At 44.9% G+C, this 16,088-nt stretch overlaps 1 protein-coding gene across 2 annotated transcripts in view; it reads left to right on the top strand.

Moving 5' to 3' along the window:
* The window catches only part of Lamc2 (laminin subunit gamma 2), an 80,303-nt gene that overhangs the window by 28,764 nt on the left and 35,451 nt on the right, over positions 1 to 16,088 (top strand). For both annotated transcript variants that reach the window (XM_052200731.1, XM_052200730.1), the window contains exons 4-5: positions 5,071 to 5,259; positions 12,877 to 13,012. In XM_052200731.1, the coding sequence (XP_052056691.1) occupies positions 5,071 to 5,259; positions 12,877 to 13,012 (325 nt within the window). The remainder of the gene's footprint in view (positions 1 to 5,070; positions 5,260 to 12,876; positions 13,013 to 16,088) is intronic.

Here is a 16,088-nt window from a genome sequence, read left to right as displayed (position 1 = left end):
AATTTCCTCTTATTTCCGACTGTATTGTAGGCTTCCATTTAGGTCTATTTCTCTAAGACTGAGCTAAGTTGGATGCCCATGGAGAAGAATAGGAAATAATGATGATAGCTTGTGTTCTCAATGTGTGTGCAGATCCGTGGGGATGGAGAGAGCTCTTTAAATGGTAGAAACGCAGGCTTCTGTCTGCAGGAGCGGTGTTGGGGTCAGGCGCTTATTGTTCAGAATTGATTTGGAGTTTCCTTTTGGAGTTCAAGAGAAGAGGGACATTGGAGATTTAGCATAGGCAGTTTTCTATTTAGATTGATACAGTCATATAACCACTTTTCTATTGTGTATGTCCCTTCCTATAATGCTTCTGAGTTTAGTCATATGTATGCACAGTATGCTGGCATAATATGGTAAGTATAGGAATTTTTCCCTGAAAATTCACTTACAGACAAAGTTTGCCTTTCTGTGCATGCACCAAAACACAGCTCCGGCTGGAGCAGTCTTTCCGTTCCTCACACCTAGATGCATTGAGAACAGATAATATATTTGACTAGAAGCTGACTTAGCTTGATGGCTGTGTAGGGAAAGAGAAGCATCTTACTGTTCGGAGAAGGGTGTGCATGTAGTCTGATGCAGGGGTAGGGCAGGGTATCTGGTACATTGTTTGGAGAGGGTTGTGGCTATACAGTGTGCACAGGTAAAGGAGCTAGGCTGCCACGTACATCACTGGGGAGAGGATGTCCATATCCGATCCAACCAGAGTCCTAGGTTACTAAGCTTTTATATATATCTACTTTACATCTACTTCTAGCTTGCCTGCCTTCCTTCCTTCCTTCCTTCCTTCCTTCCTTCCTTCCTTCCTTCCTTCCTTCCTTCCTCCCTTCCTTCCTTCCTTAAAACAGAACCTTATTCTGTAGCTCAGGCTGCCCTGGAACTATATAGCGCAGGTTGGCCAAGAACTCCCATTGATCCTCCTTCAGCTCCTCAATTACAGGTGTGAACCTCCGCACGCTGCAGTAGGATTCCTAAAATTCAAAAGAGCATCCACTTCTTAGTTCTGTTCCAAATACTAAACAGCTGCTGTGGACCAGCTTCTAGCCCTACATGATTACCCCAGGGCTTTAATTTTCCTATTTCCTGTCTGTTCATAGTAAGACACACACACAGTACAGCCCTTTACCCTTAATGTAGCTTTGTTTAAAAAAAAAATTAAATTTGGGCAAACATTTAAAATGCAATAGATTTCCTACACAAATCCAGATTTCTATTTTATTTGAAATGCCTAAGTGGAAACCCTGACTACAGTAGCCCTTCGCCCTGGCTGGCTGCTTGCCACTGTCCCTGGAAGGTGAATGCCACTTTGCCTTTGGTCCTCAGTCAGCCTGGTGGGTGCCCTGTGGCCACCGTGAGCTCATGGTGCTATTCAGTAGGAAATGGTCTCCGAGCTGCATCATGTTCATTTTATTAATCCCAGTTGTAAGAATATTCTAGAACTTAAAATATGATTTCATTTCCCTCCTGGTTGAGAGAGTGAGTAGTTATTAGTTTTAGGGACACAGTCTAAATTTGAAGGAAGCCATGGTTTTAGCAAAGACCAGAGCAGAAAGAAGAAGCTGTAAGCAGAAGACGCAACAGGATGACTTTCCCTCTCATTGTCTGGCTTAAAGCCTCAATGTAGCGCAGGTTGTGTAACCGCAACCCAGCCTGGCAACTGAAGAGTCCTGCAGGCAAGGCTCCTGGGACTATTGTCACCAGGTTCTCAGGCCACGCAGACCCTCAAAGCCAATGTGACCCTTGGGTGAAGTGTGTCCTTGGGATGTGGTGGCAAATACCTATTGTCCTAACAATTGGAAGACAAGAGCAGAAGGCTCAGAGGTGCGCAGTCATTTTCCGCTCATATTGAGTTCCAGGCCAGCCTGGGCTATCTGGGACCCCGTCTCAAAAACAAAATGACAGTATGCTCTGAATTAGAGAAGCAGAGTGGCGTGTGTAGTTGCTTAGAGACAGCTCCTGGGAGCATGGGGCGGGAAGGATGCTGGCTCATAGGATGGCACAGCGGAAGAGCCTTGCAGGGACAGCTGCCTGGTGTGCAGAACACATATGATGGGCGTACCCGTTCCTCGGTAGAAATTTCACGGCACGTGACAGCTGTGTGGCACATCTGTTGGAGATTTAAAAAATCAGTTTCACCAGTAGTAGTTGGGAAAGACTCAACTTGGCAGTGGTTCTGTGGGAAAAAACAAAAAGCAAACACCTCAGGCAGTTTGAATTGGGAACAAATTCAGTACACTGTAAACTCAATGAAAATGTTGGTTTTTGTCCTTGGAATAAAGGTGTCCCGTCTCAGAGCAGGACTCTGTTACAAGCTGAGCTGTTCAGTCCCTGAAGTACTATAGGCAATTTTTTGCCTTTTTTTTTTTTGTTTTGTTTTGGGTTTTTTTTGTTTGTTTGTTTAAAATTTTTTTATTCGATATATTTTTTATTTACATTTCAAATGATTTCCCCTTTTCTAGCCCCCCCACTCCCTGAAAATCCCGTAAGCCCCCTTCTCTCCCCCTGTCCTCCCACCCACCCCTTCCCACTTCCCCGTTCTGGTTTTGCCGAATACTGCTTCACTGAGTCTTTCCAGAACAAGGGGCCACTCTTCCTTTCTTCTTGTACCTCATTTGATGTGTAGATTATGTTTTTGCCTTTTAAATAGAGATTGAAAAGTGGGTTTTGGGATAGTTGTGGTGGTGCACACCTTTAATCCCAGCACTCAGGAGGCAGAGGCAATGGATCTCTGAGTCTGAGGCATATAGGGTAGCTGGCTACACTGCTTTGGCTCCCGGTGGGTTGCACATGCACACCTGCCCAGGAGCTCTTTGGATTCATGCATGCAAGACACACACGCACACGCACACATATACACACACACAGAAAGTTCATTTTTGACATGCTGTGATTTGCTCAAAGGCTGGGAACTCCTAAACCTTCCCCTGCTGGCAAATGCTCCCCTCCAGTGCTCCTGAGACTCCTAAACCTTCTCTTGCTACCCCAGGCCCAATAGGAGAAGTGGCCAGTGGCCCCTTATCTGAACCCTTACATGGCTGGTTGGGTTTCTCTCGGGCAGCTCTTTCGTCCATCCTTCTCACCTGAGTCATGGTGATTCTCTTTCGTCCTTTCTCCCAGTTCCTAACCTGCACACATCTTAAGGTCCCAGCTCAGTCTACCTGCCCAGTCATTGGCAGTTGTCTCTTTATTGATCAATCAAAAACCAACTGGGGGCCGGGAGGTGGTGGTGCACACCTGTAATCCCAGCACTCTGGGAGGCAGAGGCAGGCAGATTTCTGAGTTTGAGGCCAGCCTGGTCTACAGAGTGAGTTCTAGGACAGCCAGGGCTACACAGAGAAACCCTGTCTCAAAAAAACCAAATCCAAAAAACAAAACAAACAAACAAACAAAAAACCAACCAATTGGGGACAAGGACCTTTAGCATTGGGATACAGAGCTTCCCGATTTTGGGGGCCGGAATAATTCAAAGCATTGAAACCAATCCCCAACAAAGGCAAGATGCACACCTGCTCTGAGCATTCACTTTTCCATGCCCTAAACAGAAGGGTTAAAACTGGGAAGATCAGTGGAGCTCATGGGTGTAAAGTCCCAGAAACCCTTGATCATGGATCAAGGTACCAGTAGGTAAAGGCACTTGGTGCCAAGCATGAGGACCTGAGTTTGATCCTTGGGTCCCATATGGAAGAAGGAGGGAGAACTGACTGTCCTCTGTGCTCTAAATGCATGCAGTATCATGCACACATAAAAGCATGAACACATATATAATAAAACTTAAAAGACACAGAGTAGCTCTGGGCTGGTGTCACATATTGAGGAAGCCAATGAGATTCATGGCAGAACTTTTGTGGCTTCAGAGATGGACACGGGGCCTGCACAGGATAGTGCTCAGCACATGCGGAACCTTTGCAGGCTTTATGGTTAGCACTCTGGATAAATCATAGTTCTCAACATTCCAAAAACAGCTTCACACACACCAAGGCTTTGCGTCATACACCAAGGTTATATGACCAATGAAAGGAGCATGGAAAGGTTTGGCTTCAGACCCCAGCTCTTTATTGGGTCAAGTTTCTTAACCTTTCAGTGCTGTTTCTAACCTGTTTCTTCTGAAGAAGGAAAAAGAGCCCATGCAAGGGCACTGGCTGGTCCTTATTCAGATGGATCCTCTTAAGGGAGCCAGGAGGCTGACCTGTTCCACAGTTATAGAAGAGGAAACAGGATGAAAATGTCAAAGCATTTGCCCAAAGCGCTGAGGACGCAGCCCACTGGTAGGATGCTTACCTAGCGTATACAGAGCCCAGGGGTTGAGTCGAAGCCACAAACCCAAGACGGAGAGGTAGTTTGTTCAAAGAAATGTTTCAGTTCTTGGGATTTTAAGGCTCATCACCTTTTCTAATAAACCAGGATTAAAATGTTTTGAGTGTCTACTGTGTTTCAGATACTATACTATGTCAAGTATTGCCATGTATGACTTTTATTTAGAACCACACAGAGCTGGCCAACACTGGATGCCGGTTTTCTTTGACAAGGCTTTAGAAGGGACATACAAGACACAAGTGAGGATGAGAAGAACCAATCCAGAGGGTCGTGTCAGCCACTCAGCGTTGACACTGTACAAAGACAAATGTTGTATAGCTTCAATGGTGGACATCATGAGCTTCTAGAGAGTTGGATGAGAGTCCAACTTGTTCTGTTGGCTTATACAATGCCTACAGTGAATTCTCTGCAGCTCTTCCAACCATGAAGTTTCATATAAAAATATCACCTACACTTATTGGCTTCTCTTATGCAATTAGACAGTTTAGTTACCCTGAATCCACATTTCCCAAGCAACGATCACCCCAGCACTATCTAACAGCTGCTTCCTTTAGGCAGAACAAGAGTCCTCATTATTCTCCCAATAGCCCACATCACTCTCTTTTTGTGAAGTCAATGAGCAGTAGCCCATGCATCCTCAATGATGATAACCACCTGGGAGAAGGTTCTGATCTTTGATTGTTTCTGACAGTGTCTCTCTTTCCTCTTCCCTAGTCTGTGATTGCAATGGGAAGTCCCGGCAGTGCATCTTTGATCAGGAGCTCGATCGACAGACAGGCAATGGGTTCCGTTGTCTCAACTGCAATGACAATACAGCCGGGGTTCACTGCGAGAGGTGCAGGGAGGGGTTTTACCGGCAGCGAGACAGAGATCGCTGCCTACCCTGCAACTGCCACTCAAAAGGTAGGTGGGAAGAAGGTGAAGGAAGGAGAGGGGAGACTGAGGGAAGGAAGAAGGAAGGACGGAGGGAAGGGGAAAGGAGGGATTAGGGAACAAGCAAGTGGAGAGAGATGTTGCACAGCCCATCCCCTCTCCAGACATTGGTCATTTTAGCAATTACCCCTGGGGGTAATGGAAGGAGCCAGGGTCATCAGAGCCAGCTGGTTTGAGTTCTACTGCAGAGTCATATATTTTGTTTTTGGTACTGAGAGTTTAACACAGAGCCCTGTATGTACTAGACCAGCATTCTACCACTGAACTATACCCCCTTTAAATGTTTATAATATTGAGATAAGCCCTAAATTCTCTAGGCTGGCCTTACATTCCTGATCTTCCTGCTCAAGGAGTAGCTGGAATTACAGATAAACGTTACCACGCCTGAGAGTCAGGTTGTCGACTTTTGTAGGTAGGGAGGTAGGTTAACTTCTCTACGATCCAGGGACAAAGGAAGGTGCTCTCACCCAGTGACAGTTCTTCACATCCACCTTTGCTTTGACCAGGCTGTTGAAAAGAGTCATTGGCTGGGTGTGAGGACATCTGCCTATAATTCTAGCCCTTGGGAGGAAGAAGCAGGAGGATCAGGAGGAGTTCATGGTCATCCTCAGACACATAGAGGGTTGCCTGGGTGTTGCAGGAAATGTTAATGAGTGGCACCAGCCCGTGCTATACCCTGCTACTCTCTTGCCGCCTCTAAGGCTAGCCCCATTTTTGTTTTTTGTTTTATTAATCAGTCAGATTTATATACCAATAAATTCTCAATTCACAAGACGTCCACACAATTTACTCAGAGCCAATTGATACTGATATAAATTGCCCACCTAGATAAGACATTGTCCTGTAGTTGTCCATCCCTTATAAGATATTCCTAGCTACCTGAGACTCTTTAAAACCACCTGGAGGGAATCTGAATCGTTCTCCTCTTCCTCCATCTTCCTTCCTTCTCCCTCTGTCTGCTCTCTCTGTCTCCTTCTCCCTGAAACGTTTCAGCTCCACCTGCCCTTCTCTGCCCAATCGCTGGCTCTAGCCTTTATTTTACAAGTTAAGGTGGAGAGAAGGTTCACAAGAAACCACCTGAGTATGTGATCCACAGCCCCTTCTGGGAAAGTGGAATTAGCATCAAAATACAAATAGCACCAGGACTATCCACAACACCTAGGTTACATGAGACCCGGTCTCAGAAACCAAAAAACAAAAAGGAAGAAAAAGACTTGTAAAGGATTGTAAGGACATGTTTCTGCAGTTGTTCTGGGGGCTAGCCATTCACAGCACAGACAGAAGAGCCACAGAAAAGGACTAGAGCTGCCAAAGGTGCTGCTTACAAGGAACAAGCACCAGATAGGCAGCTCCTAACTGGGAGGTGGGCTCACAGAACAGCTAGCTATTATGGGATTTAAGCTCTCTCTCTCTCTCTCTCTCTCTCTCTCTCTCTCTCTCTCTCTCTCTCTCTCTCTCTCTCTCTCTCACTGGTTTTCAGCATCTTCTCCAGTGTGCTTGTTGCACACATTGGGCTGTGTTTATCATGGGTAGACAATGTACACATGTTAGTAAGTAAACACACCGGGAGAAGCAGAGGTTTGTTATACTGAGGGGTTTTTTTTGGTACCTCACTGGTCTATTATCTTTCCTGGATTCAGTGCTTCTCCTTGAGGGAAAGCATTTATGAACATATAACACGATGCACACTTACAGGGTAAAGCCGTAGCTTTGTGGAACCAAGTCACAGCTACAGCTGGAAGAATCTGAAACGGAACAGGCTTTTGGGTATCCAAGGTGAGTTGTTAGTGGAGTGATGTCAGGAACCTTCTGGCAAACTGGAATGACCAGGGGTGATGAAGATCTGGGGTCAGTCCCAGCTTCACCTAGGTTTGCTGTTAGGATGCAGTCTGAAACCAATCTCTTTAGTTCTGTGTTTAGTTAACCCGACGTCCAGAACCTCTTAGAGTTCTCAGTTCTTATCATGAACCAAAGGACTTTGTAAAGAAAGAACCAGAAAAAAAATGATTCAGTTTTAATGGGTATTTGAGATTCTTGGGGGAGCCGAGATCCCCATAAAACATGCCGCTTCATTGTACAACTCAGAGGAGCTGAGTTGTCCCCACAAAATGGTCTGTGAGCATGCAACCAGAGACTCAATGGGCAGAACACAAAGTTCTAATTCCAGAGACAAGGAATGAGCTGCTGAACAGAAAAGGCAAGGAAAGGTTTCTCATTTGTCTCTCTGTGTGGTTCCCATTTGCCCAGTACCAGAAAGCATGTCTCTTTTTCTCTGGAGACATCTGAAACTTCACGAGAGCACAGTGGGAGGTGCAGAGACACACAGTGATTGAAATCTAGCATCTGTTTCTGCAGTAATCAGATAACCTTCTGAACAGGGTTTCCATCTCAGAAATAAGGGTAGGAGACAGGAAGATGCCTGTGTAAGGTTGCAGAGCTAGGGGCCAGAGCAAAGACTTTAGCCTAGGTTTGCTGACAGCGTAGCACACAGTGGTGAGTTTGGGACCAGACAGCTTGTCAATGTGGCTCCCTCTGAGTCACTCGAGACATATGATGTCACCTCTACACTGCTCCCTCTCATTAGTTCAAAAGTCATCTGGGTATTTGTGTCACACTATAGTGTAAGAATAATTAAACACAAGTTAGTAAAGTGTAAGTCAAAGAAAGATACTCTTATAAAGATGGAGGTTGACCTGACCTTTTAAAAACTGACCTTTTAGAAAATTATATCATAACTAGCTGTGATAGTACAAGCTTATAATCCTTTGGAGGGAGAGGAAAGAGGGTCAGGAATTCAAGACCAGCTTTAGCATGGTCAAGGCTAGCCTGGGCTACATGAAATTCTGTCAAGGGGGGAGAGGAGACAAAGACAGAAACAGAGAAAATAAAATAAAATATCCAGGCATGACTGAAGTCTCATAGTGACCATATATATGATCTAAAATGATTTGATAACATTTTACTTATTATTAAAAACTCCAGTTTAGCTCCAAGATATCTGAAAGTATCTTCTTTTGTTGTTGTTGTTTTGTTTTGTTTTTGTTTTTGTTTTTTTTGGGGGGGGGTTTCGAGACAGGGTTTCTCTGTGTAGCCCTGGCTGTCCTGGAACTCACTCTGTAGACAGGGCTGGCCTCGAACTCAGAAATCCACCTGCCTCTGCCTCCCAAGTGCTGAGATTAAAGGCATGCGCCACCACTGCCTGGCGTTGAAAGTATCTTTTAAGAGCAGAGAAGTTGGTCTAGAAAGTTAATAAGCAGCCTGAGACCTCCCAGCAAGGCACTGTAAGAGCTGCAAATACAACCCAGGTCTTCTGGCCCCAGAACAGGCCCTTCCTGTGCCTTCCATAAGAATGAAAAAAAGAAATCAAAATACTGTGTTTATCTCCAAGGCAGACAGGTGCCCTCAGAAAACCTGGATTTCCTAAGGGCTGACTAATGCTTTGTACTTTCCAAAACATTTTCATAGCCTCGACAGGCCATGCCTGTCACACACCCACGTTCCCTGTGGAGAGATGAAGAAACTAAGGGTTTAAGGTCCGACTGCCTAGGCTGAGGGACACATTGGTGGGGCTAACTGTTTCTCCTACTTATTGTTCCTAACGATACCTGGGCTCTGCCACTCACTAACCAGTAGTCAGATTTGAGGAAGGGGTGTTAGGACTGACCCTAGCGCCTCGTGCATGCCGGGCAAGTGCCCTGTCACTGAACTGTATCCCAGCATCCCTTTATATTGTTTTACTTTGAGACAGGGTCTCATTAAGCTTCCTAGACTGTCAGTAAACTTGCTCTGCAACCCAGCAGGCCTAGGGATGGCAATCCTCCTGCCTCAGTCTCCCAAGTAGGTGGAATTATGGGTCTGCTTTAAAGTTAACTTACTGAGTAATTTAAGTCCCCCAATTAACTGCAAAATCATTTCCATTTTCAAGGGATTGCTTGAAAGAATTTGGAAGAGCAGTTTCAAATTCAAAAAATAAAATAAAATTAAATGTTAAAGTCTTAAAAAGAAAAAAAAAAGTCATGCCATTACGTCACGCGCAGTAAATGAAGCCAATAGTTGACTGATACTTATGGCTGGGCCTTCATACAGATTTCTCCTAAGTATAGAAATAAGCTTATGATTTTGCATGTGTAGTGTACATGTGTGTGCAGATGTGGTATGTATATGTGTGGGGTATGTATGTCTGCATGTATGTAGGCATGGGTGTGTGAGGGTATGTATATGTGTGGGTACTTATGTATGTAGGCATGGGTATGTGAGGGTTGGTGCATGAGGTGTGGAGGCCAGAACTTGCTGGGTATCCTCCTTGATTGCGCTCCTCTTTATTTACTGAGGCAGGGTCTCTGATGAACAGGAGAGCCAGCGTGCTCTCAGGATCACCTGTGAACAGAGTTAGTCCGAGGGCAGCCTGTGCAGTGTAATGAGACCTTGTCTCCAAGTACCTCAGTATGAGGAGGGCTTGAGATAGGGAAGGTTCAGCCTCCTGGGCACTGAGACCCAGTGAGGAGCTGGAGACTCAAGCCTTGGTCCCCACAGGTGAGTGCTTTATCCCCTGAAATCTCCCCAGCCAGAAGCAAGCTTATTTTTTAGGGGATGACTTTGTGGTCCCAGTTACAGTGCTGAGTGCTAGTCACATGTTTAAGTCCTGCTAGCCTTCCACGGGTCCTTCAAAACACACTGTGGATGTGCGAGCTTGCCTTTCCTCCATGACACCCAAGTTCTTGGGGTGCGTGGCCATCAGTATCACCAGGCTTCTTCTCTGCCTTCATTACTTTTTTTTTTTTACATATCTATAACAGTATTACTCAGATTAGCATATTTCAGTTATTATTTAAAACATCTTTAAATGTAAGTGTATATGCATGTATGAATGTATGTGTAAATACAATGTTGAGGCTTGAATCCAGAGCCTTGCACATGCTGAGCAAATACTGTACTATGAACTATATCTATCCCCAACATGCATGTGCGCATGCTCTCTCATGTGTGTATGTGTGTGTGTGTGTGTGTGTGTGCACATACACGCTCACGCATCCCCAGATGCACATGTGTGTGTGTGTGTGTGCACATACACGCTCACGCATCCCCAGATGCACATAGAGATTATCTACCTGAGCCCTGCGAACACTCCCTGAGACACAACCCTGAACTAGTGAGGGACTTTTAAAGCCCAGGGCTGTTGTTTTAGAACGTGAATTAAATTAGTCATGTTTTCATTTAGAGACATCAAACAGTCCCATGCCAACCTTGAAGGCCTGAAGGATGCCTTAGGGTAAATCACTACTATACTGTTAACACTGTAATGGTCTATTAGTGTAGTGCTTACATTCTCAAGCGCCCACTATATGTGAGACACTGGCTTAGGCACCTCTTCCATATTAGCGCTTAGTCTTACAACCGCCTCTCGAGGCGTGTTTTCATTCTCCCTTAAAAGAACTCATGTGTAAGCAGTTTTCCCAGAGGCACGGAGCTAGAAGAACTGAGATCCGTTGAACTCAAAGCAGGGGTTGTTTTCTTGTCTTCCAGCTTCTAACCCAGTGCTTCTCAACCTTCCTAACCCTGCAACCCTTTACATGTTCCTCAGGTTGTGGTGACCCCGACCATGAAATTATTTTGTTACCGCTTCATAACTATCATTTTGCTACTGTTATGGGTCGTAATGTAAATATCCAATATATAGGATATCTGATACACCACCCCTGAATAGTCCTCTGCAAATGTTCTCTGTCTTCCTCTGCATGGAGGCTGGAGTGTGCGGAGGCAGAGAGGGGAGGTGCGCATATGGTTTAGGTGAGGGAAGATGGAGCAGAGACTGGGGTGGTAAGCAGGCCTATGCTGGAAGTGGTGAAATGTTTGCTACCCCATCCTGAGCCTTTCTTTCCTGCTGTCTCCATGCAACCTCAGAGGTCCCATTTACGGGTAAGAGCACGCCCATGGGAAACTGAGTCATTAGGATGCTACACACAGAAGTTAATCTTTGAGATAAGCCTGAGTGTCTGTCCACAGAAAAATGTGGTATATATACATGGTGGAGTTTTATTTAGCACAGATAAGAATGAGCTTAGGTTATTTACAGGAAGAAAGATGGGTGGAACTGGAGTTTATATGAGAAGGACGCAGAAAGATGAAAATTATATTTTTCTCGCATATGTGGAACCTAGGTCATATATGCATGTAGACATGCAGATGACATGAGAATAGGAGGAGGACTATCTGGGAGGAGGGGGAGTAGCGTGCTAGAAGGGGGAACTGGGGGGGGCGGCAGGTGGGTGTAGTAGGGGAGTTAATATAGTCAAAGGCATGGTGTTCCTGAACCAAATGTCATATGAGGGGAGGTTGTAGCTTAGATGGCGATCGCCCAGCATGCTTGAAGTCCTTGGTTCAATCCCTAGCACTGCATAATCCAGGAGTGGTGGAGCACGCCTGCAATCCCAGCACTTGGGAGGTGCAGGGGGATCTGGTGTCCAGGGCCATCACTGGTTACATAATGAATCATAGGCAAGCCTCATATACACGAGATCCTATCTCGAAAACATCATTATTAAACCCATCAATGTAATATAGTGAATGTACATTGTTGGAAAAACACGAACAAGACACCATAAGGCAGTGACCAAGCCACCAGGAGATGTTCCATAAATGAAGTTTTCTGCTTCCCCTGGTTAGTGAACACCTTCTTGGTTAAGGGGTTCTTGTGTGTACTTTAAAAAAAAATTATGGCATCAGGGCTGGGGAGATAGCTCAGTGAGTACACTGCTGGCAGGTCCTCCATTTGATCTTTAGACGCCATGGGAAAAAGAGCTGGGAGTGGTGCCGCATGCCTGTAAACATGGTGCTGGGGAGGAGGAAGGGGCACACGGATCCTGACCAGCCTTGTCTACTTGTTGAGTTCCTGGCCAATTAAAGACCTGGCCTTGGCAAGAGAAATGGTGATGGTCCTCTGGCCTCCACACGTGTGCCTAAATACACACAAGTCAAGTACAGGCCCCTAAAAGATGGCCTTTGGTTGCTAGATCCAAGGGAGAAAGCCATTCATTCTAATATGCGAATATGCTGTCATTGGGTTTTCTCCTTGAGTTTTCAAAGGCTTGAGCCAGTTTTGAACTCAGTGTGTAGACCAGGCTAACTGAACTTGCTGTGGTCAGTCATTCCACTGCAGCCTCCAGGGGGCTTATAGGCATGCATTTCCATGCATTTCCATGCATGCCTATAAATGGTATTTAAAAGAGAGAGAGAGAGACAGAGAGAGAGAGAGAGAGAGAGAGAGAGAGAGAGAGAGAGAGAGAGAGAGAGAGAGAGAGAGAGAGAGAGGCACTGTGTATTCCCTATTGTCAAGCCAGAGCAAATGTGTAAATAAAATTGTTTCTTCAAGTCATCCCCTTCTTTCTGTGAAGCAGGCATCTTCACTTGTCAAAATGTCCCACACAGTGTAGAGATTTAAATGCTACAGGCTCCTTGTTAAAAGCCGTGGATTTGCACATCTTTCAGTGTGTCTGCAGCTCCCGTGAGGAGACGCTCTTTTTTTTTTTTTTTAATGCCTTACTAATACTTATTTTTCTTCTCTTCTTCTCCCCACCTTGTGGGCTACAGGTTCCCTCGGTGCTGGATGTGACAACTCTGGACAATGCAGGTGTAAGCCAGGTGTGACAGGACACAGATGTGACCGATGTCAGTCAGGGTTCCATATGCTCACTGATGCTGGATGTACCCGAGACCAGAGGCAACTGTAAGCATCTGCCTTAGTTTAACAACTGGGGGGGGGAGGGGGATTGTTATATCTTCCACTTTCCAAGTGACAGTCCATTACTGGGGGAAGTCAGAGCGGGAACTCTGAAAGAGACAGGAACATGAAACAGAGACCATGGAGGAACACTGCTTCTTGGCTTTCTTTCCAAATCATGTTCAGCTACCTTTCTTTCTTTTTTAAAAAAGATTTATTTATGTATGTGAGGACACTGTCACTGTCTTCAGACACACCAGAAGAGGACATCAGATCCCATTACAGATGGTTGTGAGCCACCATGTGGTTGCTGGGAATTAAACTCAGGACCTTCAGAAGAACAGTCAGTGCTCTTAACCACTAAACCATCTCTCCAGCCCCAGCTACCTTTCTTATACAGCTCAGACCCTCAAGCTCAGACCCACCTACCTAGGAATGGTATTGCCTACTGTGGGCCAGGCTCTCCTATACCAATTAGGTCTTAAGAAAACACCCCGTAGATTTCGCCCACAAGCCATTCTGATGGAGGTAATTCTTCAACTGAGATTCCTTCTTCCCCGGGTGTAAGTTGACAACCAAGATTAGTTGTCAAAGCATCCTTACTCCACCATTGCTGTTACCAAGGGATTACTGGCACCCATGGCCACAAGTACTTTTGTGACTTCTTCACATGGGGTTCTCTAATTTTATCATTATACAAACACTAAGCAACGGGGATCATCATTCCACTCATCTTAATAAGAAGATTTTTTTTTTTTTTGGTTTTTGGTTTTTTGTTTGTTTTATTTTTTTATTTTTATTTTTATTTTTTTTTTGTTTTTTTGTTTTTTTAAGACAGGGTTTCTCTATGTAGCCCTGGCTGTCCTGGAACTCACTCTGTAGACCAGACTGGCCTTGAACTCAGAAATCCACCTGCCTCTGCCTCCCAAGTGCTAGGATTAAAGGCGTGCGCCACTACCGCCCTGCATAAGAAGATATTTAAATCATGAAAAATTTAAATACCCAGTGCTACTGGTGATGATGGACCTGATTTGGAAACCCAGAGATTTGTCACCTGGATGCATGTATTTGGCTTTCCTTGGTGAGCTAGGAGGAACACAGAGCCTTGTACATTCCAACCAGGGACCCATTGAACCTCAGCAAACTTTGTGTAGAGGATTTTTTTTTTCTGCTTGACTGCCAGTTCCTTTTGGTTGAAACATCTGCTTTCCATCCTCAGATTCTCTTTTGAAGGAAGACCTAGATTGTCTTCCTTTAATGTACACTGTATATCACACAGCAGTCGCAGAGATAGAGCTGAGGGTTTGCAGGGGGAGCCTGGTGGTGAATAATTCACCAGGGAGGTATTGGCAGAGGAATTTCTGAGACCAAGGGAAAAGCTAGCTAAATGCTCTGGCCTTAACCTGCCTCATCTGCCAGCATCTGCACCCGGCCTGATGTCACCCTAGACTTAACCTGTTCTTGTCACTTGTCCTGACTTAGCAAGCCCTTGGTTGTTGCTTTTTAGACTTAACCTGCTTAGTTAACCAGCTTTTATTAATTTTCTAACTTTAACTTGCTCTTAATTATTGCTTTTCTAGACTTCACTGTTCTTTCTTACTTGCCTAAGTTGCTTCTAAGCATCATCTGTCTTGGAGGAATAGATAACACTTCTCACGTGAGGGTAACAGTTGCAAATATTCTGACCACTGACTGACTTCCAACCACCTGTCCCCATACCTCAGCCCATAAATCTCTCCAAACTCATTTCCACATGTGGCGAGGTCCAGAATAAACTCTTCTGCAAGATTTGTCTTTCCAACAATTGTCATACTGCATGTCGGACAAAACAAGCTTGATTTGGTAATAACTTGGCATGCTAGCCAGGAGCAAAGTCCAGATAGAATTCATTGGCTGTTTGCTGGTATTGAAATATTGTTAATGAGTCTAGGCAGCTGTCTGGGCCACTTGTCTCAAGAACTGTCCCTAAGACCTTTCCTGGTTTGGCACTGTTAATGTTTTTTGCATTGCTTTGCTTTTGCAGTAGAGAAACTGTGTGCTAGGAATGTGTATGGTTTGGTGAATGACATCAGTACAGATTCCTCCTCCTCCTCTTCCTTCTTTCTCCCTGTTTTTTTTTTTTTCCTTTGTTGTTGTTAGTTTTGGGTTTGTTTTTTTTTTTTTTTTTTTTTTGTACTTTTTTGTTTTGCTTTTTGTTTGTTTGGGGTTGTTGTTATTGTTGTGTGTTTTATTAGGTTTTTTTTTTTATTTTTTTATTTTTTTATTTTTTTTTTGAGACAAGGTCTTGTGGTGTAGCTCAGGCTGGCTTCAAGTAATCCCCTTGCCTCAGCCTCCGAAGAACTGGGTTTATAGGTATGAGTGTTAACACCCATTTTAAAATTTCCTATTTCTCCTTCCCTCTGGTTTGGCCTTCACCGTGAGGATCCTGGTTTGGGGACACAGATAGTAGAAAAAAGATGGTGCACGTCTATCCACAGCTCCACTTGGTTCTGTTTGGTTCCTGAAGTCTGATTCTAGGTTCAGCACTAAGAATGAGAAATGCATGCCCCTGGCCGGCTGTTTACAGCAGTGAAAAATGTTAATTCTGACTCCAAATACAGACCATCAGATTGTAGCCTTCAAACCTAGATGACCTTAAGCTGGAGATTCATGGAAAGCAAAACTATGCTAATTATCTAATACCTTACAGCTACAAAATTCTTTAAACTCCAGAGAAAATTATATGAAATTAGACCAGGCTTGATAACATCACTTCCCTGACACCCCTATTTACAGTCCCTTGCCCAGACAGGTATGGCCTCCTGGCCTTCCTGGCACCCCCTCCCCTGGCCCTTTATATCAGTTTCCTGGTTCCCACACCCTAGCCACAATCCCAGCTTTGAAGGACTGGTGTGAAGGAAGCGCTCCAGGGGGCTCCATGCCTCACATCATCTCTTCCAGGACCCGCCCTTCTTCCCCCCAACGAGCACATATGAACCTACTTTTATTTTGGCGGTCTTGTTTGCCGTCTGTATTTGGTTTTTCCTCTCGCTAGAGCTTTATCTTGTTCATGGCTGGGTTCAGCGCCTGTAGTTGAGCGGGA

The sequence above is a fragment of the Apodemus sylvaticus genome, chromosome 12 (genome assembly GCF_947179515.1).
Source record: "Apodemus sylvaticus chromosome 12, mApoSyl1.1, whole genome shotgun sequence".
NCBI classification, from domain to species: domain Eukaryota; kingdom Metazoa; phylum Chordata; class Mammalia; order Rodentia; family Muridae; genus Apodemus; species Apodemus sylvaticus.
This window is presented reverse-complemented; position numbering and strand designations above follow the sequence as displayed.